The sequence below is a fragment of the Plectrocnemia conspersa genome, unplaced genomic scaffold (genome assembly GCF_051122295.1).
Source record: "Plectrocnemia conspersa isolate PC_06_02 unplaced genomic scaffold, ASM5112229v1 ptg000011l, whole genome shotgun sequence".
NCBI lineage: Eukaryota > Metazoa > Arthropoda > Insecta > Trichoptera > Polycentropodidae > Plectrocnemia > Plectrocnemia conspersa.
In genome coordinates this window covers 27,657,944-27,682,708 of record NW_028277175.1, presented here as the reverse complement: position 1 = coordinate 27,682,708, position 24,765 = coordinate 27,657,944, and the positions used below count along the sequence as shown (strand labels likewise).

Below are 24,765 nucleotides of genomic sequence, written 5' to 3'. Positions count from 1 at the left end.
AAATACAAATTTTCTTCTGATATTTTGCAATGCTTGCCATTTTATTAAAATTAAAGTACGTAGCTTTTTTATATGTAAAGAGATGAATACAAATCCACACTGAATTGATTTTGTAAACTATTTTAAATCACGTACATTTTGTTCTTTTAGTTTTGTCAGCGTCACGTAGCCTTAAGTCGTTTCAGAATATAGTGTTGAACTTCGTATTTCGTTGCTTCATTTGATGTGAAGTGAAAAGCAACCGCTTCTTTAGTCTTATTATGATCGTTTTAGTTAGAGATTGTAATATAAGTATTTTTTATGATAGGGATGGCTGGCGAAATGAAAATAAAAGCAGGTATATTTGACTGAAAAAATAATCAGAGTACCGCTCGCGTGATTCACCATGTTTATTGATCAAAAATTAGTGTGTTTCGAAATATTTAATATTTTAATTAAAACACTTTCATTAATTATAAAATAAAATATTTTTAAAAATACGGGCACCAAATCTTTCTTTTTTTGGAACAATAAATCTAGGACAACATCGTCTTTGATCGGCTGCTTCTGGATGTCTCCTGAATTTTTATATCAGAGGTCAAATCACCACTTGCCAATTTATTCTAATAAAATATGTTCTCAGTTATGACTATCCAAAAGAATGAGAAAGAAGTGCGTGGAAAATTGTAAGTATGTTTGTTCAAACTGTGACATATTCTTTAAGAACAAATTTATATTGTGATATTTATGTGATTCAGGTGTGATTTATTTATTTTAATTTTTGCACATATTTAACATTAATTCAATTTGACTTTATATAATAATTTAGAATAAAAATAGGTAAATACTGTATAACCATTTTAGACCCAGACAATGTGGCTTAAAATATGCGATTTTTACATATTTTTAATTTAATAATCTTTACATAAACATTTATAACTTAAAATTGAATTATTGCTACTTTTAACATGAGCTGAAAAAATAAGTATAAAAGAGATAAATCTTTCTAGAAAGGCATAACGAAGCCGTGCACCTTTATCTTTTTTTTTGTAAACTTTTCTGATGTGCATACTAAATACGTCACTCCCAAGTCATCAATGGAAATATTTATACTCAAAAAACATTGCTTAAATTAATAGATATGCTCAATTATTCTACTGATTATGTTAATCAGTTCTCGTATATATGTATAGTAGGTAAATATAAATTAATGGTTTATTTTTTATAAATTATATTCAATAAGTAATTGCACATAAAAACATTTTATTTATCATTATAATGTCTGTAGCTTGTATAAAAAACAGTTTAAGGCCCAATAGGTATTTTTAAAAGCGCTACATAAATCACTGTTCTAGGGATTGTTTGAAAGATTTGTTTTGCACCTTTCTACTTTTATATATTTTACTAAAGATCGGTGAAATAAATATACATATATGTATATATTACCAAAGGTATGAATGTACGTTTGTTTATCATTTTGTGAGACAATGAATTCTGTTTCATATAAAATTAAACCTAACCTTATTGACAATTTTATTTAATCATTTGCTTTTCCGTAAAATTGTAAGAAATTAAATATTGAAAATTAATGACTGGTTATAGTGCTCTCTGTGCTGGCTAAATTACTTAAATTAATTTTTCACAGATATATTTATGATCATTGTAAGCAAACCTTAGTGGACCATCAAAATGAGTTTCACCCTATTCGATCTACAGCCACAAACTTCTTATTTTTCTCGACGATGGTAACTAAATCGCTTGATAAGATAAGGAGAGCTTAAATGGATGATATTTTGCTGCGATTTTAAAATTATTAAAGGATAAGTGGACAATCTTTTTATACACAAAACTTTTCAGCTTTGAGATTTGGAACATCATCATATTTAATTCGATAAATTTAAATATATATTTAATGGGTATCGTTTAGTAAAAAGTTTTACATAAAAACAACTTTAATTCGAATTATAAATTTAATGTAGTCCTATTGATGTTTGAAATTATATATAGTTAATTTGTAATAAAATAAATATTCCTAAGTCCAATTGTAACCATAGAGAAGCTTATGATCGACCTTTTGCTGTTTTGATCCTATCGTTCCTCCTTTATTTGAATTTATAAATACATATTTAAATTTGTAACTTTAGAAATAAGCCATGAATTTTGAGCGTACAAAATAGCACAGATTAGTGCATAATAAACAGGGATTGCATAATTAAACAAAAATTCACATCTTGATGAGAAGGACACCCCTTTTGGGTAAACAGAATGAATATTATGCAAAGGTACTAGAAATTGCTTGATTAAACTTGACCGAAATTAAGCATTGTTATAATAAGTACCCTAAAAATCCAGTGTGTGATATCAGCAGTATGTTTCTTTGATATACCCACGAGTATTTTTATTTATATAAATAATATTTCTATTTATTACTACATACTTTTTTTTAATAAAAAATCAATGGTTTAATTTTAAAGATATAGAAATATTTTATACTCTAAAATATAGCATAGAACTACATAATAATTTGAATATTATATACTTTAACTGGATTTAAAAAATTAAAAAGAATAAAATAATGTTTATAATCTGTCGAAAGTGTGGGGGGGGGGAGAGGGGACAAATTCTCGGGGCCCGACTCTAAAAAAATCATAGCAAGATATATTATATTTTCACCAGTAGATACATATTTCTACTAGCAAAAATATATTTTAACCGATAGGCGCTAATATGCTGCTCTAAAATGTATATGAAACTCAATTTGACAGTTGCGAAACGTCCATTTGCTGTTCAAACTCAAACCTAACCTAATGAAAGTTCTAAAACTAATTGTAGTTTTACAACTATTTTTAGGTTAAGTCCAAAAAACTAAGTCAACTCATCTCTCAGGGGAAAATAAATGAAAGAGTAAGTACAGACAGACATCGCATCTCACATATTGCACCATAGTTTGTCTGCATTTCTATATTACAATTTGTTTTAAAAATATGATACTGATATTACTATGGACTTTTAACATAAGAGGGCTGATTAAAGTATAATCAAACCGAATTTTGGTCAATAGGAGAGCGCAAAAAAACAATTATCACTTCTCAGAAGTCAAAAATTCACGTCAAAAGCAATAAAATCGTGTCGGCGCCGTCGCAGTGGGAACGCTCGGTAACGAGCGTTCCCACTGCGACGGCGACGGCATGATTTTATTGCTTTTGACGTGGATTTTTGACTTCTGAGAAGTGATAATTGTTTTTTGCGCTCTCCTATTGGGCGAAATTCGGTTTAGATGTAATTTATTTGATTTTTACTCGTAATATTGTTATAATAAAAACGCTTGATAATCTAGCGTTTTTACCGCGAAGGAACGATTTTAATGCTTTTGATCTGGACTGAAAATTCACTATATGGCAACACTGAGCAGCAACGAAAATACGATCAAGTAAATATTGTGAGTAGATATTTTTAATAATTTTAATGCCATAATAAAATATTTCGCATAAAATATGATTTCAGAAAATACATATATCGCAACGGTGGCTGATTTTTATATTTATTACTCGTACCTATTATTATTTATTTAAAAAAATAAATTACGGTGATAATCAATATATAAAATGCTCCTATGTCCCAAGGCCTAGAATCATTGTTTTCCCAGGACCCAGGTTCGTTCTCGGCGGCCCTGTTTATAATCCAAAAATATAAGGGTCCGGTATTCGTATACTCGCTAGCTGCGGTAGCTCACGGTAGTGAGAGTGCAATACTTTTATCATTTACAACACAAACTATAATTATTAATCGTTTTTGTATTATATTTTATATGCGATTATTAATCCTGAGTTATTTGAGTATAGTTGGATTGTTAATAAGCTTTAGTAGCGTAAAGAAATGCTTAGCAATATACAACTTTTTGCGAGAACTCAGCGAATCGTATCCTAACGCTCCTAAAAAAAGGCGTTGGGATACAAGAACGGATAATAACCAAATATCCTCTCATAAAGGTGTCGTAAGAACCTTTTCGAATATTTTTTGCTTATTCAGGGATTTTAAAGTATAGATCCCGATTCAAGAACGCTGCGAATTAAAGTGTCATAGAGGATATGAATAACTGATGGATCATCAAAGATAAACGCGTTCCTTTTAATGTACGGATTGCGATAATACTGGTAATAGCAGGAGAAAAAAATAGTTAATATAAATATTACCTGTATTGACATTATAATTATTATTTTAATTAATTACTAATAAAAAACGAAAAAATAATCCGAGTACAGCTCGCATGTTTATTGATTAGCAAACATTCAGGTACTTCTATAAATACTTAATACGCTGATCTGAGTACCAATAAAAAGCAATAAGAGGACTATGTACGAGAACCTCTTTGTTTAAATGATTTTTTTACTGTCATCCATTCATTACATCGTCAAAAAAAATTATAAACGCGGACGGCAATTTTTTCATCTTTTGAAACAATAATATAGAATAACATCATCTTCAACAAAATATTGTCTTTCATCCAGTGGCGTAGCTAGGGTATGTGCCGCCCAGGGCGATCCTTAAAACTGCCGCCCCCATACAATTTTTGCAGGGTCATAAAAACAGCATTTCTTAAAATAATAAATTGGTTATTATTAAGCTCTTGTTATTCGTGAATTTATATATGTTTTAGGGCATTCAGGGTTAAGAACCACACTAGACAATCCCATCGCGAATATGCCGCCCCCAAGCAAGTGCCGCCCGGGGCGGCCCGCCCCCTCCGCCCCACCATAGCTACGCCACTGCTTTCATCGATCGCTTCTAGATGCTTCCAGGGGCCAAAGAAACATTAGCCAATTTATTGCAACAAAATATATTCCTATATTATTCATATTTTTTTCTAAAGAACCTTATTAGAAAGGAGTGCGTAGAAAATGGTAAATCCGTTTCTTAAAAATGCGGCATATTTTTTTCTAAAAACAGATTTATGTGCCGTTTTTTCTCCGATATCGCTACTACCGGTATTCAAAACCCTAGTTCCTTATAATAAAGCTGAGAATCTTAGAATATTTTTTGCAGACGTCATTTACGTGTAGAGAGAATCACCACGTTCTCTTAAAATTATTTTGAGATCTTGAGTGGCAGTTTCCATAACGTGGCGAATGCATCTAAACTATTTTAAATCATCAGCATTTAAAATATGGCATTATGTCATTAATATAAAACATAACTAGAAAAGCAGAAAGCCTTGGTTTGATCATTGAGAAAACATTATTTAGACAATCAGTCAGACGTCGCTTAAATAACTCAGTTAGATCATCTAAATAACCGAGTTCCGACATCTTTCTTACTAATAATCCATGACAAACTTTCTTGAAAGCTATTTTAAAATCAGTGTATGCAACTTTAACGTCTTCTTGTATTCCAGCATCACTGTTTTAATGAAAGTAGGGAGGTTAGTGTAGCGAAACGATTGAAACGAACAGCATGGTGTTGATCCAATAAAAATATTGGCAATCTATAGAAAATATAAAAAAGAGTTTGCGAGGCATAAATTTAACACAACACTAAAGCCCCCATATCTCCCTTTCAACTCATCCCCAAGCGCTTATCAATTATTCCAACCGAATCGCTTGTAAATTGTATCAACCTTCAAATCTCATCCACTCCCGTATTCAAACGCAAAACACAAACATAAAATTCGATCAAACACATCCCCGAAGAGTTAGATTCGTAGTAAACGCTTCACAGCAAAGTTTAATTGTGCAATCAATCCACTTTATACCCTTGGTGTAGCTTTGCGGGAGACCCGCAGGGAGCGTCGGTGGTAGACGCCCTGTCGAATCCTCCGCTTCGGTCTGATTTATTATCTTCCCTCGAGGGCGTTCGCTGTTGGCCTAGTTTCTAAATAAACGGGATAATTGACATACCTGCTGAACAGCCTGAGCACGACGCATATGATGACAAACATGAGCGCCATGCCTACGAGGACGCCTATCATGGCTGGGTCGATGTATTTCAGGGGGGTCGGTTCTTCGTTACGGCCTGGGGGGTGAAGCGAAAAAAATTCAATTAAACTCGAGCCAAAGTTTTGGCGACAGTGTACGCAATGCAGATGGACGAGTGTGTGGGTATGAGTTTGTGTAATGTTTTGATGGACTTGCCAAAACTTGAGCATTAGCAAGTATAAGACGTAAATTAATTATTGTCGTTAACTTTGAATACATCTGTTGAACAATTAAATTTAATGCCCTGATTATACATACACAAAATAATACATTTATGAATATATACTATTGTTAAAATAAAAATTTAACGATACAAGCCGATGTAATCTAGGGAATGTGGAATACATACGGTAAATGGAATTATCATTAGCAATATAAAATAAAATTTGTTGGTAAGTAACTAGTGTGTAATGTTATAATAACCATGCCGATCAATTTAATATGTAAATAAATATATATAAAAAATACATTTTAATTAATTAAGTTTAAAATTGCTTAGATATAATATGGAAAACTATCAAAAATTACCGTACCGAATTTCTGATTGTGATTTGTTACTTCAACGCAATGAAAACACTTGCGAAAAAACACACGTACAAATCTTTGTCGGTTTTTCAAAATGGCATATACTTCAGAATACGAACACTACATGTGTGACTATCCTAAAATTTGTGAGCATCGATTTTAAATGATAATTCGTTATGATGTGACATTTATATAAACCGATTTAGAATAATATATAAGGATATTCGAAAAGATTTTTTTAACAAAATCCGAATCACTAATTATTTTTTAATTATTTAATTTTGTATGGAAGGAATTAAAATAATGACATCTGTTAGAAGAATATACTATCTAAAATATAATTAGTCTCTTTTTCTGCCCAAAAATATTCAAAACTGTCAGTAAGAGTTTTGAGTTTTATATAAGCGTGTCCTCAGAAAGCGTGTTAATCGTATTTCGGCACTTTAAGTGTTAAGATAAAAAGTGAATCAAGTACAATAAAGATAATATATATATATATATATATATATATATATATATATATATATATATATATATATATATATATATATATATATATATATATATATATATATATATATATACAATATATCATAGTCAGATTGACGTAAACCAGTATATTCTATAGCAAAGGCTGAATTGCACACAAAAAAGGTAATGGAATTAGAAGAGTATCATGTTCAATGAGCTGCTGTCACCAAACATAACCACCGATTCCACTAAGTACTGCTCGCAAACAGATAGAAGCACTCAAGTGATAACATATTAGAGTTAGGTAATATCAGAGGCATTTTGTTCCACCATAACAATGTTAGATTACACATTGTCTGAGATGTTCTAGTGCATTTACTATATAATCTGGACCTTTCACATATAGACTGAATCATCTATCAGGAGCTTTTAAAATTTTATTTAATAATGTAAATGTATAAAATTTTAACTCTTGATAAAATAAGGTGAAGGATTTGGAAAATATCAAAGGAGGTTACTAAAAATAAAAAAAAAGCCTTCTCCATTTTTTTGTTTGAGGAGGATAAATTGACGCAAAAAAATTGTTCGATGGGCAGAAAGAAAGACAGCGGAAGTTTAAGAATTATAGTTCATTTTAGAAATTTAAAATTTTTTTTCAAAGGCTATTTCCGATTTTTTTTAAGGAAATCAAAGGTAGAGAAATTACTATAGGAGCTCAAAAAAGAAGTAATTTTGAAAATTTTTGTTCAAGTAGGACAAAGGAGGCCAAAAGGAAATAACATTTTTGAGGAGAAAAATCTTCTTCAAAAGAGGACATCTGGTCGCTTTGGATAAAAACACTTTTTAGCTAGTACGATGTTTTTAAAAATTCTGTCGAATTCGAGTATGAGTTCAAATTGAAGCACAATGCGGCGCAGGCCTCAAGAAATATCAATTTAGGATTTGACGAGGGTACTGCTAGTCAGAGAACTGTGAGACATAAGTTTGAGAAACTTCTTATTGGCGATATTAATCTTAAAAAATGAGTTTTGTAGATAAAAAAGGATTGAGAAACACCATTTAAACTAATTTGCAAACATAAGTTTGGACACTACCTATTATACAACATCGAATAATATAAGATGGAGGGAAAAAATAAAGAAATAAATAGCGCACAATCTGATTAAAAGAAAAAAAAAGTTTTTGAATCTACTATTCTTCAAGAGAAACATAAAAATAGATTATTTACGATAACTAGAAAAGAACAGGACAATAAATAAACAGCAAGGTATCTCCAAAACATGTTTTGAAACCAAGTTTCTACCTGAAAAATTATAGTAATATAAGAAAACTATTTATTGATCGCTTTTTAAACCAGGTGAGACTATTACAGCAGAATCGTAATGAAATTGAGCTATTTGTATAAAATAAAAAAAAATCAATATTATTTCATGATAGTGTGAGAATTTATACAATTAGGATAAAAAATTTCTTATTCAAAGCGAATCTAATAAGAACCGCTTGTTCTTCAATAAGATAAAAATATTTCAAAAATCACGCAACAAAAAATATGAATTTTCTTTGGTTATATCATTATTAATCCATTAAGGACAGAATAGCATAGTCCGTATCGTCTTAGATTAGTAACATCGAGGTTGCGGGTTCGAGCCCCAGCAGCGGCACTCAAATTTTTATTTATAAAAATGCTCTATTATTAAAAAAAAACCGGCAAGAGTGCATTCTATTGATTATAAAATGTATAGCTCATAACAATTTATAATTAATAATATTGATATAACCGATTCCCATACTTTCAGTCTAGTGGTTAATATTTACTTGTAAGTATTCATTATGTCTGATTGACTTGCACAGTTGGTACAGATTTTCCCGTTGTAACGCATTGGGCTTATTCAGGTTATAACGGAAGATTTAATAAAAATAAAATTACCGTCTTACAAAATATTGTTTTTTCGGGTCAGCCTAAACTGTAACATATATTTGCTTTTCTTGGCATTAGCGTGCCGCCACCTATTGTTACAATTAGTTAAGATCATTTGGATTACGTTATATGGGTAACAAATATATATCAATCCACATTAATATTGTTTTTATTTCTCTACATAAATAAGTTTATGCGACAAAAATAATCCAGCTTTTTTGTATATAAAAATAAACCAGTAATGTAGTTTAAACCTTTAAAAATAGTACATTTTTGCGGATATATTTAACACACGCAAAAATATATTTTAACTAGGGTTGTTAAAAATATCACATAATAATTGCATTTAACAGCGTTTCTCCCGCATGTGATAAGTGCAGGTGCAACAAACTAAAAATAACAAGATATAGAGCGAAACATTATTGGGCGTTTTGCTTGGTAGTGCTTTCAACAATAAGAAACATATTTTTTATTTATAATAAATTAAATATTTTATCATAAATTGTTAACTGTGAGCATTCGGCGATTTCGAATATTGCAAATATAAGAATCAATCATTTATCGGTAAGAGCATGACATTGGATGCGAAGTTGCGATGGAGCGAACACGCGAAACTCAGTGTTAATAACTTTATTTTTAAAATATACTTGAAATTGTCAATTTATTTATTAAATAATTAATTTATTAAATCAAATCAGTATGATTGCTTCTTAAGGGTAGAAATCAAAAATTATATTATAAAATAATAAAATGAACGTTTTGAATTGGATCAGTTTCTTAATAGATCAATGTACGATGACAGCATATTAAGAAGCTGGATAGCTACACTAAATTATCGAAAACGGAACACTTGTCAATATTATTCTTTCGTTATTTAAATATATATTTGGACATGTATAGCTTTTTACAATAGCACAGAAAATCATAGCTCAAAACTCAAAAGATATTAAAATACAAAAAAGGATAAAAACTGAACTTTCGTATATAGAGTTATCTTAATTAAAAGATAATAAATGCCATGTAGGGTTTCAAAATCGTGGCTTATGTTTCAAAAATCGCATGATGTAGCAAAAAAAAATGCGGGAAAAACTTCCTTAAAGTTACAACATTTCCGTGTGTATTTTTATGCTATAACACATCAATCATGTGCGAATAATATAAAAATCAATGTATGTAGAAAGAATAGAAGCTACATTTTTATGAAGTATATTAAAAAATAAAAATAGTTATTATTTCAATAGAAAAAAAATAAAAATACATAACTTTTATGAGGCGACAGTTAAATTTTTGCTTACGTGTTTTCACTTAGCTCATAAATATACATTTTTTATATCTTTAATAAATGTGTAAAAGTGTAAGTGTGTTGAGCTGATTTTCACTCAAAGTCTAACCTTACACTCATAATGGAAATTCGCAAAGTTGTGTGCTCAGTATAGCTTAAACATCCGATAGTAATTTGTTTCAATACAACGTAGCGTAACTTACACAAAGATTTTACTATTATAAACTTTAAATATGTATGTAACTTTCTAAGTTTATGTTTTAATTATACAAGGTTTATTTAAAGTTACTATCTAATATGTTGAGATTAAAGTTTAATAATAAATAATATGTTAATAATATGATATTATATTGTGCTTCCCTTAATTTAAGTTTAATTCATATTATTTTAAAAAATAGGATGTATATAAAATTCCATTGTTCAGCTAGGGCTGTTAAAACTTAATCCTACGTCTTCAGAGATGAAACAAAACAAAGGTACAGTTTTTCTTTGAAAGACGATGTAACTGGGTGCTATTGTTACTTTTGCTTTGAGTGAAAATGAAGATTATGAAAGGGAAAGAATCTTTGGTATGTTTTTGCCTCCGTTGCTATTTTTATTTTATATTGTTACAAATAAATGAAAATTTTATTCATAAAAAAATTATTACTCAACTTTTTCTTAGCTATTTATACAAAAAATGAAGAGCAACAATAATTATTACCCTCTAAAAAATAATACATTTTTATTAAATCTTCCATTGTAACCTAATAGGCGTAAGCCCAATGCGTTACAAAGGGCAAATCTGTACCAACTAAATAATGTCAATCAGACACAATGAATATTAGTTTTAACCATCAGACTGAAAGTCGGGGAATCGGTGATATATATATTATTAAATATAAATTATTATGTGCTATACAATTTATAATCAATAGATGTTACTGCATCATCTGGGGCCGGTTTTTTAATAATAGAGCATTTTTATAAATAAAATTTCGAGTACCGCTGCCGGGGCTCGAACCCGCAACATCTGAGACGTTACGGACTACGCTATTCCGTCCCTAAATATAAACATGTAGTGTTTATGTATACGTATTATAATTATATATTATGTAGAATATATACTATATCTATAAATAATACCATAGTTTTAAAATATTTTTCTGCACTAAGATTTTGAATTAAGGTTATTGTGTCAATTGTGTTATTTTTGTGGCCTGAACATAATACACAATAAATAAAAAAAGTTCTTAAAACTACTTACCAATACATTCAGCGGTTCCATCCTGCTTGAATATTGCAGTCATTTCAAATCGACATGTACAACGATTATCTCGACATTCAGTCTGGACATTGCTTGCTTCGCATTGTTCGTTGAAGAAGCATGTTTCGTTAACTGCGGAAACTGTAAAAAAAGAGATGATTTATATCATTAAAAGAGTCAAGAAAAACACAGCGAATTTTCATATTAATATATTCAATTATCATAATGTGTGATAAAAAATACGTTCTTAATTATGTTTGCACTATTCACACTTCACCACTAATTCGTGAATTTTTGGACAAAAGCGACATCGTCGTGATGCCGCAGAAACTGTTTTTACAAAATATTTTCTGTTCCTGTTTATAAAAAATATATTTAAATCAGTATATTTTGCGTGCATTTTAAAAATGTTTTATAGATATAGGTGTTTTAAATTGTACTATTTTTATTAACCAACTTTGTATGGAATACATTCACGTTAATTTTTAATTTATGTATATTTTAATGAAAGTTGATAAAAACATAGTTTAAATACAGAATCACGTATGCAACTGTCACGTCGCTACTTATTTGTGAGGAGTTCTTGCAACATACAGAGAGACACATGTATTTTTGTTTTATAGTATAGATATAAACTACTCTTAAGGCTACAATATCAACGTTAAAGATTAAATCTTATTGATAAAAATTAAAATAAAATTTATCATACCTCTATTTCTGTACTAAAAAAAAGACAAAGAAATCTAAAATGGGGTTTTACTCACACAATGTTGCTAGTGCGATTAAATCAGTTAAAAAACTTTCAAGTACCGCTTTAATAAATATTAACTAGATAATATACCCAAGTTTTTCTTAGAAAGTAAACGCGTGCTTCATAGCACATTATAATATACTTTTTCGACAGTTTTCCTCTGGCGTCGCGAATTTTCGCACGAAAGCCGTAAAGTTCTGCTTTCTTTGCGGAACATAATCAGATTTTATATTATACATCCATGTGTAATGCTAAACACGACTTTTGTGTATAATAATAATAACGACTAAAGCGTCGAACACGTCACATGAAAGGCATAATTACTTATAGATTAAAATCTCATAGAATATATGAAAAATATTACACAGACGCAAATATAAATATATAATATTATACAATAATAAATTAATCAATTCTCTAATTTAACGTAATATAGCTACATTTTCTCTAAAATTGCGTGAACATGAGATGCGACTTGATGACTTGCTTTAGTTTAAATTTTGTTCTTATCAGACATTGAAATTTTAAATTTGCTTATTTTCATGTTTTGCAGAACTTGAATTATTTTAAGTATATGCCTAAAGATAAAGAGTGCCGCCATAATAAAACTTAAATATAAATGGACCCCAACAAATGTTTTTAAAATATGATAGCTATTCATACCGATATTACTATTGATTTCTGATATAAAAGGGTTGATCAAAATATGTTCAAACCGAATTTTGGTCAATAGGAGGGCGCAAAAAGCAATTATCACTTCTCAGAAGTCAAAAATTCACGTCAAAAGCAATAAAATCGTGTCGGCGCCGTCGCAGTGGGAACGCTCGGTAACGAGCGTTCCCACTGCGACGGCGCCGACACGATTTTATTGCTTTTGACGTGGATTTTTGACTTCTGAGAAGTGATAATTGTTTTTTGCGCTCTCCTATTGGGCAAAATTTGGTTTAGATGTAACATTTTTAGCATTAGATGGCTGTGCTTGATTCTATGTCTTTATTCGAATTTTTAATATTTGATACCTGTGCTTAATTTATTTTTACAATTAATTTCTGTTTAAGCCTTTTAAGTACTGAATAAATTTTTATAAAAATAAATATAAATATTTAATTACAATTTTTTTATGTTTTTATTTATACTATGCTGCAACTACATATATTCATCTTCAGAATTAAATCTTAAATTTAATTATTTTGTATGAATATTAATTCAGCACCTTAAAAAAAACAATTGTTTATTATTGAACGTGAACTAAACCCGAATTCCGCTCTAATAATAATAATAAGGAAATATAATAATCAATTTTTATTTCCGGAGAACCACCTAACAATGACTTGAATTGATGCATTGATACATTTATAGCATGTTTAAAAAAATTCAACGAAATATTCTGAATGTATCAAAAGATACATATATTTAAATAAAAAAGGTAAAATTCGCAAAAATTTGCAAAAAACTGCCAGTATTTACCATAAGTCTGGTATTGAAACTGCCGGTCGATAAAGTGCTAAGAGCCATACACGGATTTATTCACACTTAGCACATAAAGGGTTAATAATAATATAATTCATATTTCTACATAATTTTACACATAAATTATTTATTTAATGCACACATTCTTTTAACCCTTACGTTGCTACAGACGTCAATTGACGTCAATATAATATATTCCACCGGTGCTATTGATGTCTACTGACGTCAACCATTTTTATGAGACTTGGGAGGGGGGGGGGTTATATTTTAAAAAATAATTGAAAAAAAATATACTGCCATCCCTAGAGAAACTTTTAAATATAAGATTAGGTTTTATTTTCGTCATGACGCTCGCATACAATCTTTGCGAATCAGTGTTGCCACACGAAAAAAAAACCGAACCTTTTATCACTTAACCTCAATATACAAGCTTATTTTTAATCACATACAATAAACTTTAAGTAATTTAATGAAAAAAATAATAGAATCAGCACGTATGCTTTTTTCCTTTGTCGTTATTTTTGTGTGAAGTGATTTGTACCAAAGTTATTTTAATTGTGTTAATTTATAATTATATATATATATTAGTAGTGGTGACTTTTAATATTATTGAAATTATTTTTTCTATAAATGGAAGGCAGTTTTGAAAATTGGACAGATTTATATTTATTTTTATTTTTTAGATTAAATTAAGACCATCGTGGCCTAACAGGTTACCCCAATGCGCCACGATGGTCGAAAACAAATTTTAAATTTATAAAACATAAAAAAACGCATATATACATAAATATAACAATACTTAAACATAACAAAAAATTATAAAATATTAAAATTAAATGATACAAACTGGATCAGATCCTCGTAGCTAACATAAGTCAATATGTAATGCCAGCGTATTAAGGAGCCGGATGGCCACAGCTATAGACGAGTTTGCAAGTGCGGATGTCCTAGCCCTAACGGTCATCAAAAGAGGTTTCGATCGTGATTCTCAAAAATGTTCCGGAACCCAAAACTGGAATTCCTCGAAAATAGCTGGATTGTCGACAGCACCTTTTAGTAATTTGAAAAAATGCTTAGCGTCATACAGCTTTCTGCGAGAATATCCCAACGCTCCTAAAAGAAAGGCGCTGGAATATAAGTACGGATAATAACCAAATGTCCTTTTGTAAAGGTATCTTAAATACCTTTTTTGAATGTTTTCCACTAAAAGGGAATATTTGGCTATTCGGGGATTCCAAATTATAGATCCCGATTCAAGAATGCTACGAACTAAGGTGTCATAAAGGAAGCGAATAACTGACGGATCGTCAAAGTGAAAGGCATTCCTCATAACAAAGCCGAGCATCTTGGAAGATTTATCACAGACGTCGTGTATGTGTAGAGAGAACCTCCATTTGCTCTCGAAAGTGATTCCGAGATCTTTAGTGGAAGTTTCTCTAGTCAAAATGTTACCACCGAGATATTAGAAATAAGCTGATGGCGAACGGGATCGAGAAAATGACACAGTATGGCACTTTTCCTACACTAAAGGGCAGATGGTTAATGGAAGCCCATCTCCACAGAGAGTCTTAATCACTTTGTAGAGAGAAGGAGTCCACAACAGATCGAATGCATTTATATAATTTTAAATCATCTGCGTACAGAAGAAAACTTGAATTTGTAATTGCTGTATTTATGTCATTAATAAATAACACAAAAAGCAGAGGTCCCAGATTGGATCCTTGGGGAACCCCCGTAGGGGTAAAATATTCTTTTGACAATCGTCCACCATAGGTTACAAACTGTCTACGATTGCTTAAATAACTCGAGAATAACCGAGTTAAATTATCTGAGCAACCGAGGTTCGACAATTTTTTTAATAATAACCTATGACAAACTTTGTCAAAGGCTTTCTCAAAATCTGTATACACGACGTCTACTTGAATTCCCGCATCGAGAGAAGTTGTCACCGTTTTGGTGAACGACAGAAGGTTAGTAACAGTGGATAAAGAGATAAGTTCTCTAAGAATGCACTTACAATATCACTTATTTTAAACTTAGAACGCCAAATATAGTGAGATGATTATTTTAAAACCAAATATTGCACAAAAGGATAACAACGCCTGTGAAATATATTTTTTTAAAATTATTTTTAATGTTTAAATTTAGTCGCCTACCATATATATTAAGTGATTATATTACGATTTTAAAAAATACATAAAATGCCATTTTTGTCATGAGGCCTGGAAGCAGTGGCGTAGCTATGGGGGGGGGGGGGGGGGGGGGCGGGCCGCCCCGGGCGGCATTTGCTTGGGTGCGGCATATTCGCGATGGGATCGTCTATTGTGGTTCTTAACCCTGAATGCACTAAAACATATAAATCCACGAATAACAAAAGCTTAATAATAACCAATTTATTATTTTAATAAATGCTGATTTTATGACCCTGCAAAAAATGTATGGAAAGGGTAGTAGCTATGCCACTGCCTGGAAGCATTATTCGCTCTCGGCGGCCCTGCTTATAAACCAGTAACATGTATAGTTTATATAATTAGTGTATTTGTAAATTATTTTGTTAAAAAAATAAACGTATTTCAGGAATATTTTAAGCATGTGGCTCATCATTCTGGGCACTTCTTAAGCAAATTAATGAATATATATTACACCGTTAACCTTTAATAAACTATTTAAATGCACTGTCTTCCTTATTTCCATAGCATTAACCCGCCAAGAAACGACCGACCCAAATTAACCCCATAGACCTCAAATGTGGATTCGCTTCGCCACACCTGAAACCGCAAAAAAACTCGCCATATTTTCACCTGCTGCTCTCTCACAGCTCACTTTCCATAAATATTTTATAAAGGCGCATTCTTGAATAATTTCCAGGCCCCGTGGGAAATATAAACGCGCGCGTTCGTTGATAAAATGACGTGAATTCGAGTCCCGCGCAGTGTGAACCCGCCCTAATCCCGCCTGCTGTGCACTGTGAAGCGGGCTTAATAAATAACGTCGAGCAACAGCAGCAACAGGCCGGCGATAAAATTATTAATTCAATCAAATTGGGACGTAGCGTAATGAAATTGGAGTAGTTTATCGGTCGGCCGTGCGCATGCGTGATAGTGTGAATTTTTAAGTGCGTGTACAATAGCGCAAGATTTGCATGGTTTAGGTTATAAATGATGATTGAATTGAACATTTAATCTCAAAATCAGTTACAAATGTAATGTATATTTTATAATACACTTATTCATGAGTTAATTATAAGCACGTTGTACAACTCAACAAAAAGTTTGTGTAACACAAAAGGTCAAAAGTCACCATATCATTTAAAAATTAGATAACTTTTTTATGGTTGTATATTTATTATTTTCTTGAAATTATAAATAATAAAGTTTTGGAAATATATGATTAAAAAGTTTACAAAGAAACAATGAAAAAATCTTACTTTAGATTGTTCTTACTATATAATCATAATTATTCCTATAGTACTTTTCCTTATCTCACGGTTTCAGATTTATTTGTGGGACTGTTTAAGTAAGAGAGTGCTTATCAATAAGTCACGCTCTCTTCTTGAGCTTATTAATAATATTTGCAGAGAAATCTAAGCGAAAAGTATTATATTTATAGCCTTCAGACTTTATGTAAAATAATATCATGTTATTTAGAATATTATGTAAAACATTAATGCAAATATTAATACAAATAGTTGCTAAATTTTTAAAAGTGACTTTTAGCTAATCCTGTATCCATTAATAAATAATCTTCTTTTCAGAACTTATTAAGTACATTTAGGATTAATGATAGAATGTCTTAGAATTATTCAGCAAACCAAAAACACTCCATGCGTCTTAAAAGCTTATCGACGTTACTTTCATATGTGCAATACGCTCTTTTAATATAATATTTACCGCTAAGTTACACATTTTTAATAGCAATAAACAGTATTCAGGTAAATATTGAGGATACAGACATTTCCAATTATACTACAAAACCTTTATTTGATAATAGTTTAATACTACAGAAATTATCTTTAAATGATTTGCAGCCACTGAATTTAGTTGCATTCAAAGCAGGTAGTAAAAATAGGAACAGAAATTTGTAATAAATATTAAATAATGTGATTATATGATTATTCATTTTTAAATAATAAATAATATGATAAAATAATAAATAATATAATAATATTAAAGTTTTATGATCGACTCTAGGAATGGAGATTAACCAATATTTCTTTTCAATTTTCTAAAAATATCATGCTATGAATAGTGTCCATTAATAAAACATTCATTAAATATTTAAGTATGAGTTATAATAATGGTACATTATTATACATATATATATTTTTAATATTGAGAAAATGGAAAAATGAGAAAAACTACTTGGTAATAATGTTTTAAAATAAACGGTATCTTAAAGAATCATTGAATATCTAAAAAAAATAATATTTGAGCCAAGATAGAACATGACAATCAGATATTCTGACCAGTGTCATGTAAAACGTACTACAAAAAGACTTTGTGGGACTTAAAAAGTGTATGGTAAGACCGAGTTCTTGTGAACAATTTTAGTTTTAAGTTTTTTGTGACTAGCTTTGACTAATAGTGAACGAGTTTATTTTGAACGCGTGTGTTTCAAAATAGGGTGAAAATCCATATATTTTAGTCTATATTCTGGTAGTTTAACAAAACTTATATGTTAATTAAAAGATTAAAAATTAAAGTGTATTTTAATAAGAATAATTATATGATTTGGACACCAAGGGGATTTAAACATAGACTACATTGTTTTAAAATAAGTTTTTATAGAGGATCTAGAAAATGTAGCTTATTTCATTTTTTAACAATCTGTGGCGATTTCTACTTCTGGGGGTTCTTATATTGCGTTTTATTTAATTATAAACATTTTAAGTAGAGAATGATTTATAACACGTCTTTTCAAAAAATCATATGAATAAAAACTTTTATTATTTTGAAAAAGTAAATCAGAAACAGAATAAAACTTTAGCGCTTATTTTAGTATTGTGATTTATTATGGACATTTTATTGTCATAAAATCATTAAAAATGTAAATGTATTAAAGTTTTAAGGACACTCTCTCTATTTTGACTATTTAGTAAAGTTATATAGTTAGTTTATCGGTTTTAACCAATTCAAAATCAGAAGCCATGATCTCTACATTTTTTTACGAAGTTCAAAGTCCGAACAAATACATTTATCTCGGTTTAAGTTCTATTGGAAAATAAATTAATAACGTAGTTTTATTTGTGGTATTCATACTACACTAGAGCTAGTAAGTTAAAATATAACATTTCTATGTTTTATATGCTTTTTGTGTTGCCAAAGTCAGAGATAATAAGATTGATTAGCCTCAGCCCCAGATGATGACCCCAACACTGCGAGTCGAAACGTCGAGGAAAGAAATGGGGAGAAAAAATACGATAAGTGATAAATCCCATCTTTCAAAGTTAAGTACTCGCAAAGAGCTTTTTATGTTAATACAAAAATATAGGGGAAAAGTTATTTTCCTATATAAATACAAGTAAAGTATGTATATCTATTTTTATAATTGTAAACTAAGGTTGAGTACCTTATACTATTAAAATGACTATCTATTGTAAAAACTATAAGTATTGTAATGCACTAGATTTTTGTAAATAGTAAATACAAACATTAATGACATTTCTTACTTATTTATATTAAAGCGAATTTTATTTTTTAAATTGTTGTTATTCTTTTTTGCAAAAGGAAGTAAAACAATAAGTTATTTAAAAAAAAAACATTAGCAAAAGTAATTATTATATAAAATATTAAATTATTGATATAAATAATTTATATTATTTAATAATAATTAGTTTCAGCTGCTTGTGTGTTGTATTAATCACACCTACCCTTATATTTCTGGTTGTTGTATATTTAGTATGAGTGCAAAATACATCAAAGAATAAAAAACTTCATATATTTTCTAGACGTTTTTACATTATTTTTGAGTAAATATTTAATATATACTAATATGGTACATAAAATTGCATACCTATGTTTCGCTTAAATATTATTTAATTTACATAAAAATTATAAATAATTATGTAGCTCCCGGCCACTTAATACGATAGCCTAGCTGGACTAAATCTGATGATCGAAGTGGAAAGGCTATTTAACTACAGAAATACAGGGTTGTCATATTACAAAATAAAATAATTTAGACATAATATGAAATATATATATATATAAAAAATATAAGTATATTGAATACAGATGTAAAAAAACAATTATAGCTATTAAAAATAATAATAATATTAAAATTTCGTAAGAAAAATATTTCCATATTTAAAAAATAGTAAAATATAAAATAACGTCAAATACATGCCAAGCGTGAGTTAAAACTTTAATTAATTACTCTCGTTAGTATTTTTTTTTATTATCTTGAAAGTACTATGTGTTAAAATATTTTACGTCACACAAAACACTTGTGCAAAGTGCACAATAAGTGCAAAGTGAAGTGCGTAAACGCGTTCATTTTGTATGGCTAGCCTCTTGCGCCCCGACATATAGAGCGCGTTAACACGCTTAAGGCACAGAAAGGGTTAATTATAAATTATTATGTGTAATATAATTTTTAATTATATGAAGCTCAAATCCGCCACTAGTCTAAAACGTGACAGACTGTGATATTTCGTTCTTGTGTGTATGTACAATATATAAATATATACACAGGTCAAAATTGTTTTTTTTTTCTAGAAAAATGGTTCAGGTGCAAATTTACATTATTTGCCAGTGGAAAAACGGTTTAATTCGCGGCGGTCATTTCTCAGGGGAGATAAATGCTAATGCCGAATGTACTTTGTCTGCGATAGGGCTTAGTGTGAATATACTATACTGAATTATGTACACAAATGTGTGTCGTAGTTATATTTCGTGTATAGTGCGAGCAACACAATAGCGCGTTTTCGGCATTGCGGTGTATAAAAATGTGATGCGGCTTTTGTATATTATTATTTTTCAGTGGGTAAAAACCAAATGTTTATCTTGGGTTAAGAAATGCGACCTTTTAGCATCAGTTTGCGCACATGTGACTTGGAGTTTTAAAATTAAAATTAAATTGTTCGGTGTAAGCGTTTTTGTAATTTTTTACTGCATAGTAATGAAAAAATAAGTTGATAACGAATTACTAGGAGAGATATGAGAAAATTATTTAACCTTACTTTAAATATGTTATATTTTTAGTATTATTTTATTTATATGTATAGATAGTGCTTGATGATAACGTTTATATACGAAACCATTGTGGTCAATTTTTGATGACGCCAAACATTTCTTAGAAGATAAACTATGATTGGTGCTTAGTGGTTATATAACTGCCAAGAGTTTTGATTATGGCTTTTGAAAGTGTCGCTGTCATAATTTACGTCTGGTTCTTGACAATTAAATGACTCAAATTAGGGCTTCTTAAAAAAATTCGCTCTTAGAAAAAAAATGATAGCTCGCTTGTAAAGAAGTCTTAAATTTCTCTATTGAAAATAACTCTTGCAGTTCATTTTTCAGAAGTTTAGATTAAAATTGAACATGTTACATATTGAAATGACGTTCAAAAGTATTGCAACAGAAATGCCACATATCAATCAGAAACATTTCTATTTAACAATGACGAAAAAATAGGCTAATTTCTATTCCGCATGAAAATTACACGGTTGTGAAAGGATGTGCGGTAGACCTTCATACTCTTCACATAATATTATTGTTATTTTACCATTTGGTTATCGATCGCTGTGTGTTCATGCCTTAAACGATGCAATTGGCTCACAAATATCCAGTATTATAATATATATATGTATGTATGACACTTTGTAACACAGAGAAGAGACTCTACTGAGTAACAGCAGCTCAAATCGGCGCGAGATACATCAGCGGATCGATCAGAGAGCATCACGAAAAACATCAGCTGCTCTGCCGACAATAATACAACTCGATACGCCAGCAAAAAACTCCTACTTTTAATTCATCGCCTGATTTATTGTAATTTATAATATATGTATAATTTTTGCGGCGTCTATTTTACTGCAAAGTCACAATCGACTGTGAATATGTCGATACATTGTGTCACGTTCAACCGGGTTATAGCCAGCGATCGATTGTTGGCCAGACCTGTTTTATACGACATCTCTCAAGTGTTTTTGTATAGCACATTTGTTCAATCAAAGCTTTTACTTGGCTATTATGTAAGATTCCCTACAATGAATTTGTATGAATTTACACATTTAATGTTTGATGCATACATTTTCTTGTTAATATAAAGGGGTTTCATTTTTATTATATCTCTATTTTATGCTAACAAAATACCTGGAATCTAATATTTCTCGCATATAGTGAGACGTAATAGTAAATGGTTTTACAGCCACAATAAAATTTCGATCAGTAACAAAAGCTCGCGGGTGATTTGCAATGAAGAATGTGCAATAAAAAATGTTTCAATATGGCTTTGCTCATTTTTATAGTGGGATTACATTTTGAGAAAGAAAAATTTGAGAATTTTACGGCGGAAAGCCGAAGAATTTCGTTGTGAATAAATTATATTTATATTCGGTTGGTTTGACGTTAGCTTTTGACTCTCAAGAGACTTCCATAATTACGAATGGTTCTCGTGGTTTTTTGTTTGATGTATTATACTTTTATTATTTACTCGTTTCAGTATATTAATTAATTGACGAAAAGTTTTAAGTAAAATTTGAATTAATTATGAAAATACAAATATGCAGTGAAACCTTGGATTACGAGCATAACTCGTTTCAGAAATATGCTCTATTTCAAAGCAAATTTTCCTATAAGAAATATTTGAAACTTAAATTGATTTCAGCTCCAAAAATATTGATATAAAAATAATTAATACAATAACTCTATATTTGACAACTTTACATGAAAAACAAAATATTAAATAGACAACTTGAAAATCGGAAAATTAAACAATATCTCAAGTTTGTAGTGTTGAATGAAAATTTTTGAGCATGTGAATTTTGATTAAAGGTACAAGATGACATTGTTAAGAAATTTTTACCCAAAAGTGGAGTTAGCAAATTTACACTGCCATTGATATGTCATTTTGTGTCTAATTATTGACTTGATATCAGTAAAAATAAACTATGTATTGTACTGTTATTATTTTTTTTATAAATAATGTATGATACATATAATATTATTGTCAATAAATTTAAATACATAGTGAGGATTTTATAGAGTAAATATAAATGCGAAATACATGGTAAAATGAAATATTTTACTAGCTATAAAACTAAGAAAGTTGGAAAAATATGGAAGCGAAATTTCCGTATTTCAATTTAATAGAATGTAATGTACATTAACCGGTGTCTTTTAAAATAGTATTTATAATGAAAAATGGCAGGGGCTACAAACCTTTTCCACATTTGTCCAGATGATTGGTCACAGGCAAATCTGATGTACACTGACATGTTCTCTTGTTGGGATCGCACACGGATCCGTCGAATCCGCATTGTGACGAGATGTCGCAGCGATCGCCAAACTTTTTCACTCCACGTTTCGGACCTGCAATATAAAATCACTGTTCTATTAACCAACATATTTTCTTGAAACATTTATTATTATTATTATTTTAATAATTGTTTAAACAGTAAAAAAAAATAATCAAAACATACATATAAAATATAACATCAACATAAACAGATTATGATTGATTTAAAATGTTTTTATAACCACCATTTTAAGCTAATATGGCTGTTAAGCTTTGCGAAGATATTTAAAATAATTGTCAGGTACTAAATTATTATAGTTATTTATAAATTCGTAACTATTCTCACGCAAAATTTAAATGACTGAAATAAACTATACCTAAAATAATAATAATATTAAACTGATTTTTAAAACTTATAGCGTAGAGATTGGGACTTTGTTATAAGAATACTACGTTATAAGGGACTAGGCACCCGTACAAAATTTGAGGTTAGGTTATTTTCTTACTGTATTGGGATATATATGTATGGAATGTTACAATTCGGCGGCGTTTCGCCTATCACAGAATATGTCTAGTGAAGTCAAGGGACAAACAATAGCAAAACTACGTTATATGGGGGACTGTCATATACGCTATAGGAGGGCTTACTGTATACAACTGTACCTTTCTAATTATATTAAACAACACGTGGTTTTACGAGTCCATAATATGATGTGCTTCGCGCAGTTGATCTTATTATGTGCTTAGCGTGGAAAGGGTTAGTTTAATTTATTAAAAAAAATAGACATATATAGAATAATATTTTTTGCTATTATTAATGTATTATTTATATATTACGTACATTTTATATGGACTCACAGTGTGATTCAGTTTAACGAGCGTGTTAAAGTTAACCTGGTATTTAAATCGATTAGTCAGGTCAATAACCTCGACTGGGTAATGCAAGTGGTATTGCATTAGAAAAAAGAGTACTTTATATACTAATTTGCAAATGGACACGCATGTGCTAAAAAATGCTTTTATATTTCGTAAATGTATTCTCTTGAGGGAAATGTGTCCATTTAAGGGTTAAAACAAGGCATTAAAAATCGTGTAATCGAGATGGTTCCCTGGATACTATGTGTGTTGTATCACAATGGAGGCATTTTGTTTGAGTTATTATCTGTCACTGGGTGGGCCATAAAAATTGAATTATTGCAAATGACTTCCATGCCGCTAAGTCTTTAAAGTGTTTCGAATTAAAATTGTATGATAAAAATAATGACATTATAGAAAAAATATAGGTTAATTTAAATTTTACTATTTAAAGTACTAAGAAATTGTTTATATCAAACTTCTTGTAGTTTTAATAAAAGTAGGTTTATGTAGAATATAGCGTTTTTTAAGGAGGGCATTTGCTCATCCTTTTTTCACTACTGTACCTAATGACGAAATAATATAATAAGGAACCGGCACTAACCATGTTTAAAATAAATATACATCGGGCTTCTTCTTTCGTATATATTTACTATATAAAAGCAAGAGAGATAATATCGGATGTAAGGTACTCTTTTACGGCCTGTGATTATTCTTTCATAATAAGCTGGCTGTAGGCTATTACTGTTGTCAGAATAAAATTAATGTCTTTAAAATACTGTGTATAAAAGTAAACATTTAAATACACAGTGACAATGTTAACATTTACAGCCATTG

At 29.9% G+C, this 24,765-nt stretch overlaps 1 protein-coding gene across 1 annotated transcript in view; it reads right to left on the bottom strand.

Annotated features, from left to right (window-relative positions):
* jus (EB domain-containing julius seizure protein) overlaps positions 1-24,765 on the bottom strand; it is a 64,667-nt gene that overhangs the window by 6,450 nt on the left and 33,452 nt on the right. Inside the window, exons 5-7 of the mRNA XM_088197004.1 lie at positions 22,998-23,147; positions 11,394-11,534; positions 5,874-5,988 (exon numbers count right to left, since the gene is read on the bottom strand). Of these exons, the coding sequence (XP_088053130.1) occupies positions 5,874-5,988; positions 11,394-11,534; positions 22,998-23,147 (406 nt within the window). The remainder of the gene's footprint in view (positions 1-5,873; positions 5,989-11,393; positions 11,535-22,997; positions 23,148-24,765) is intronic.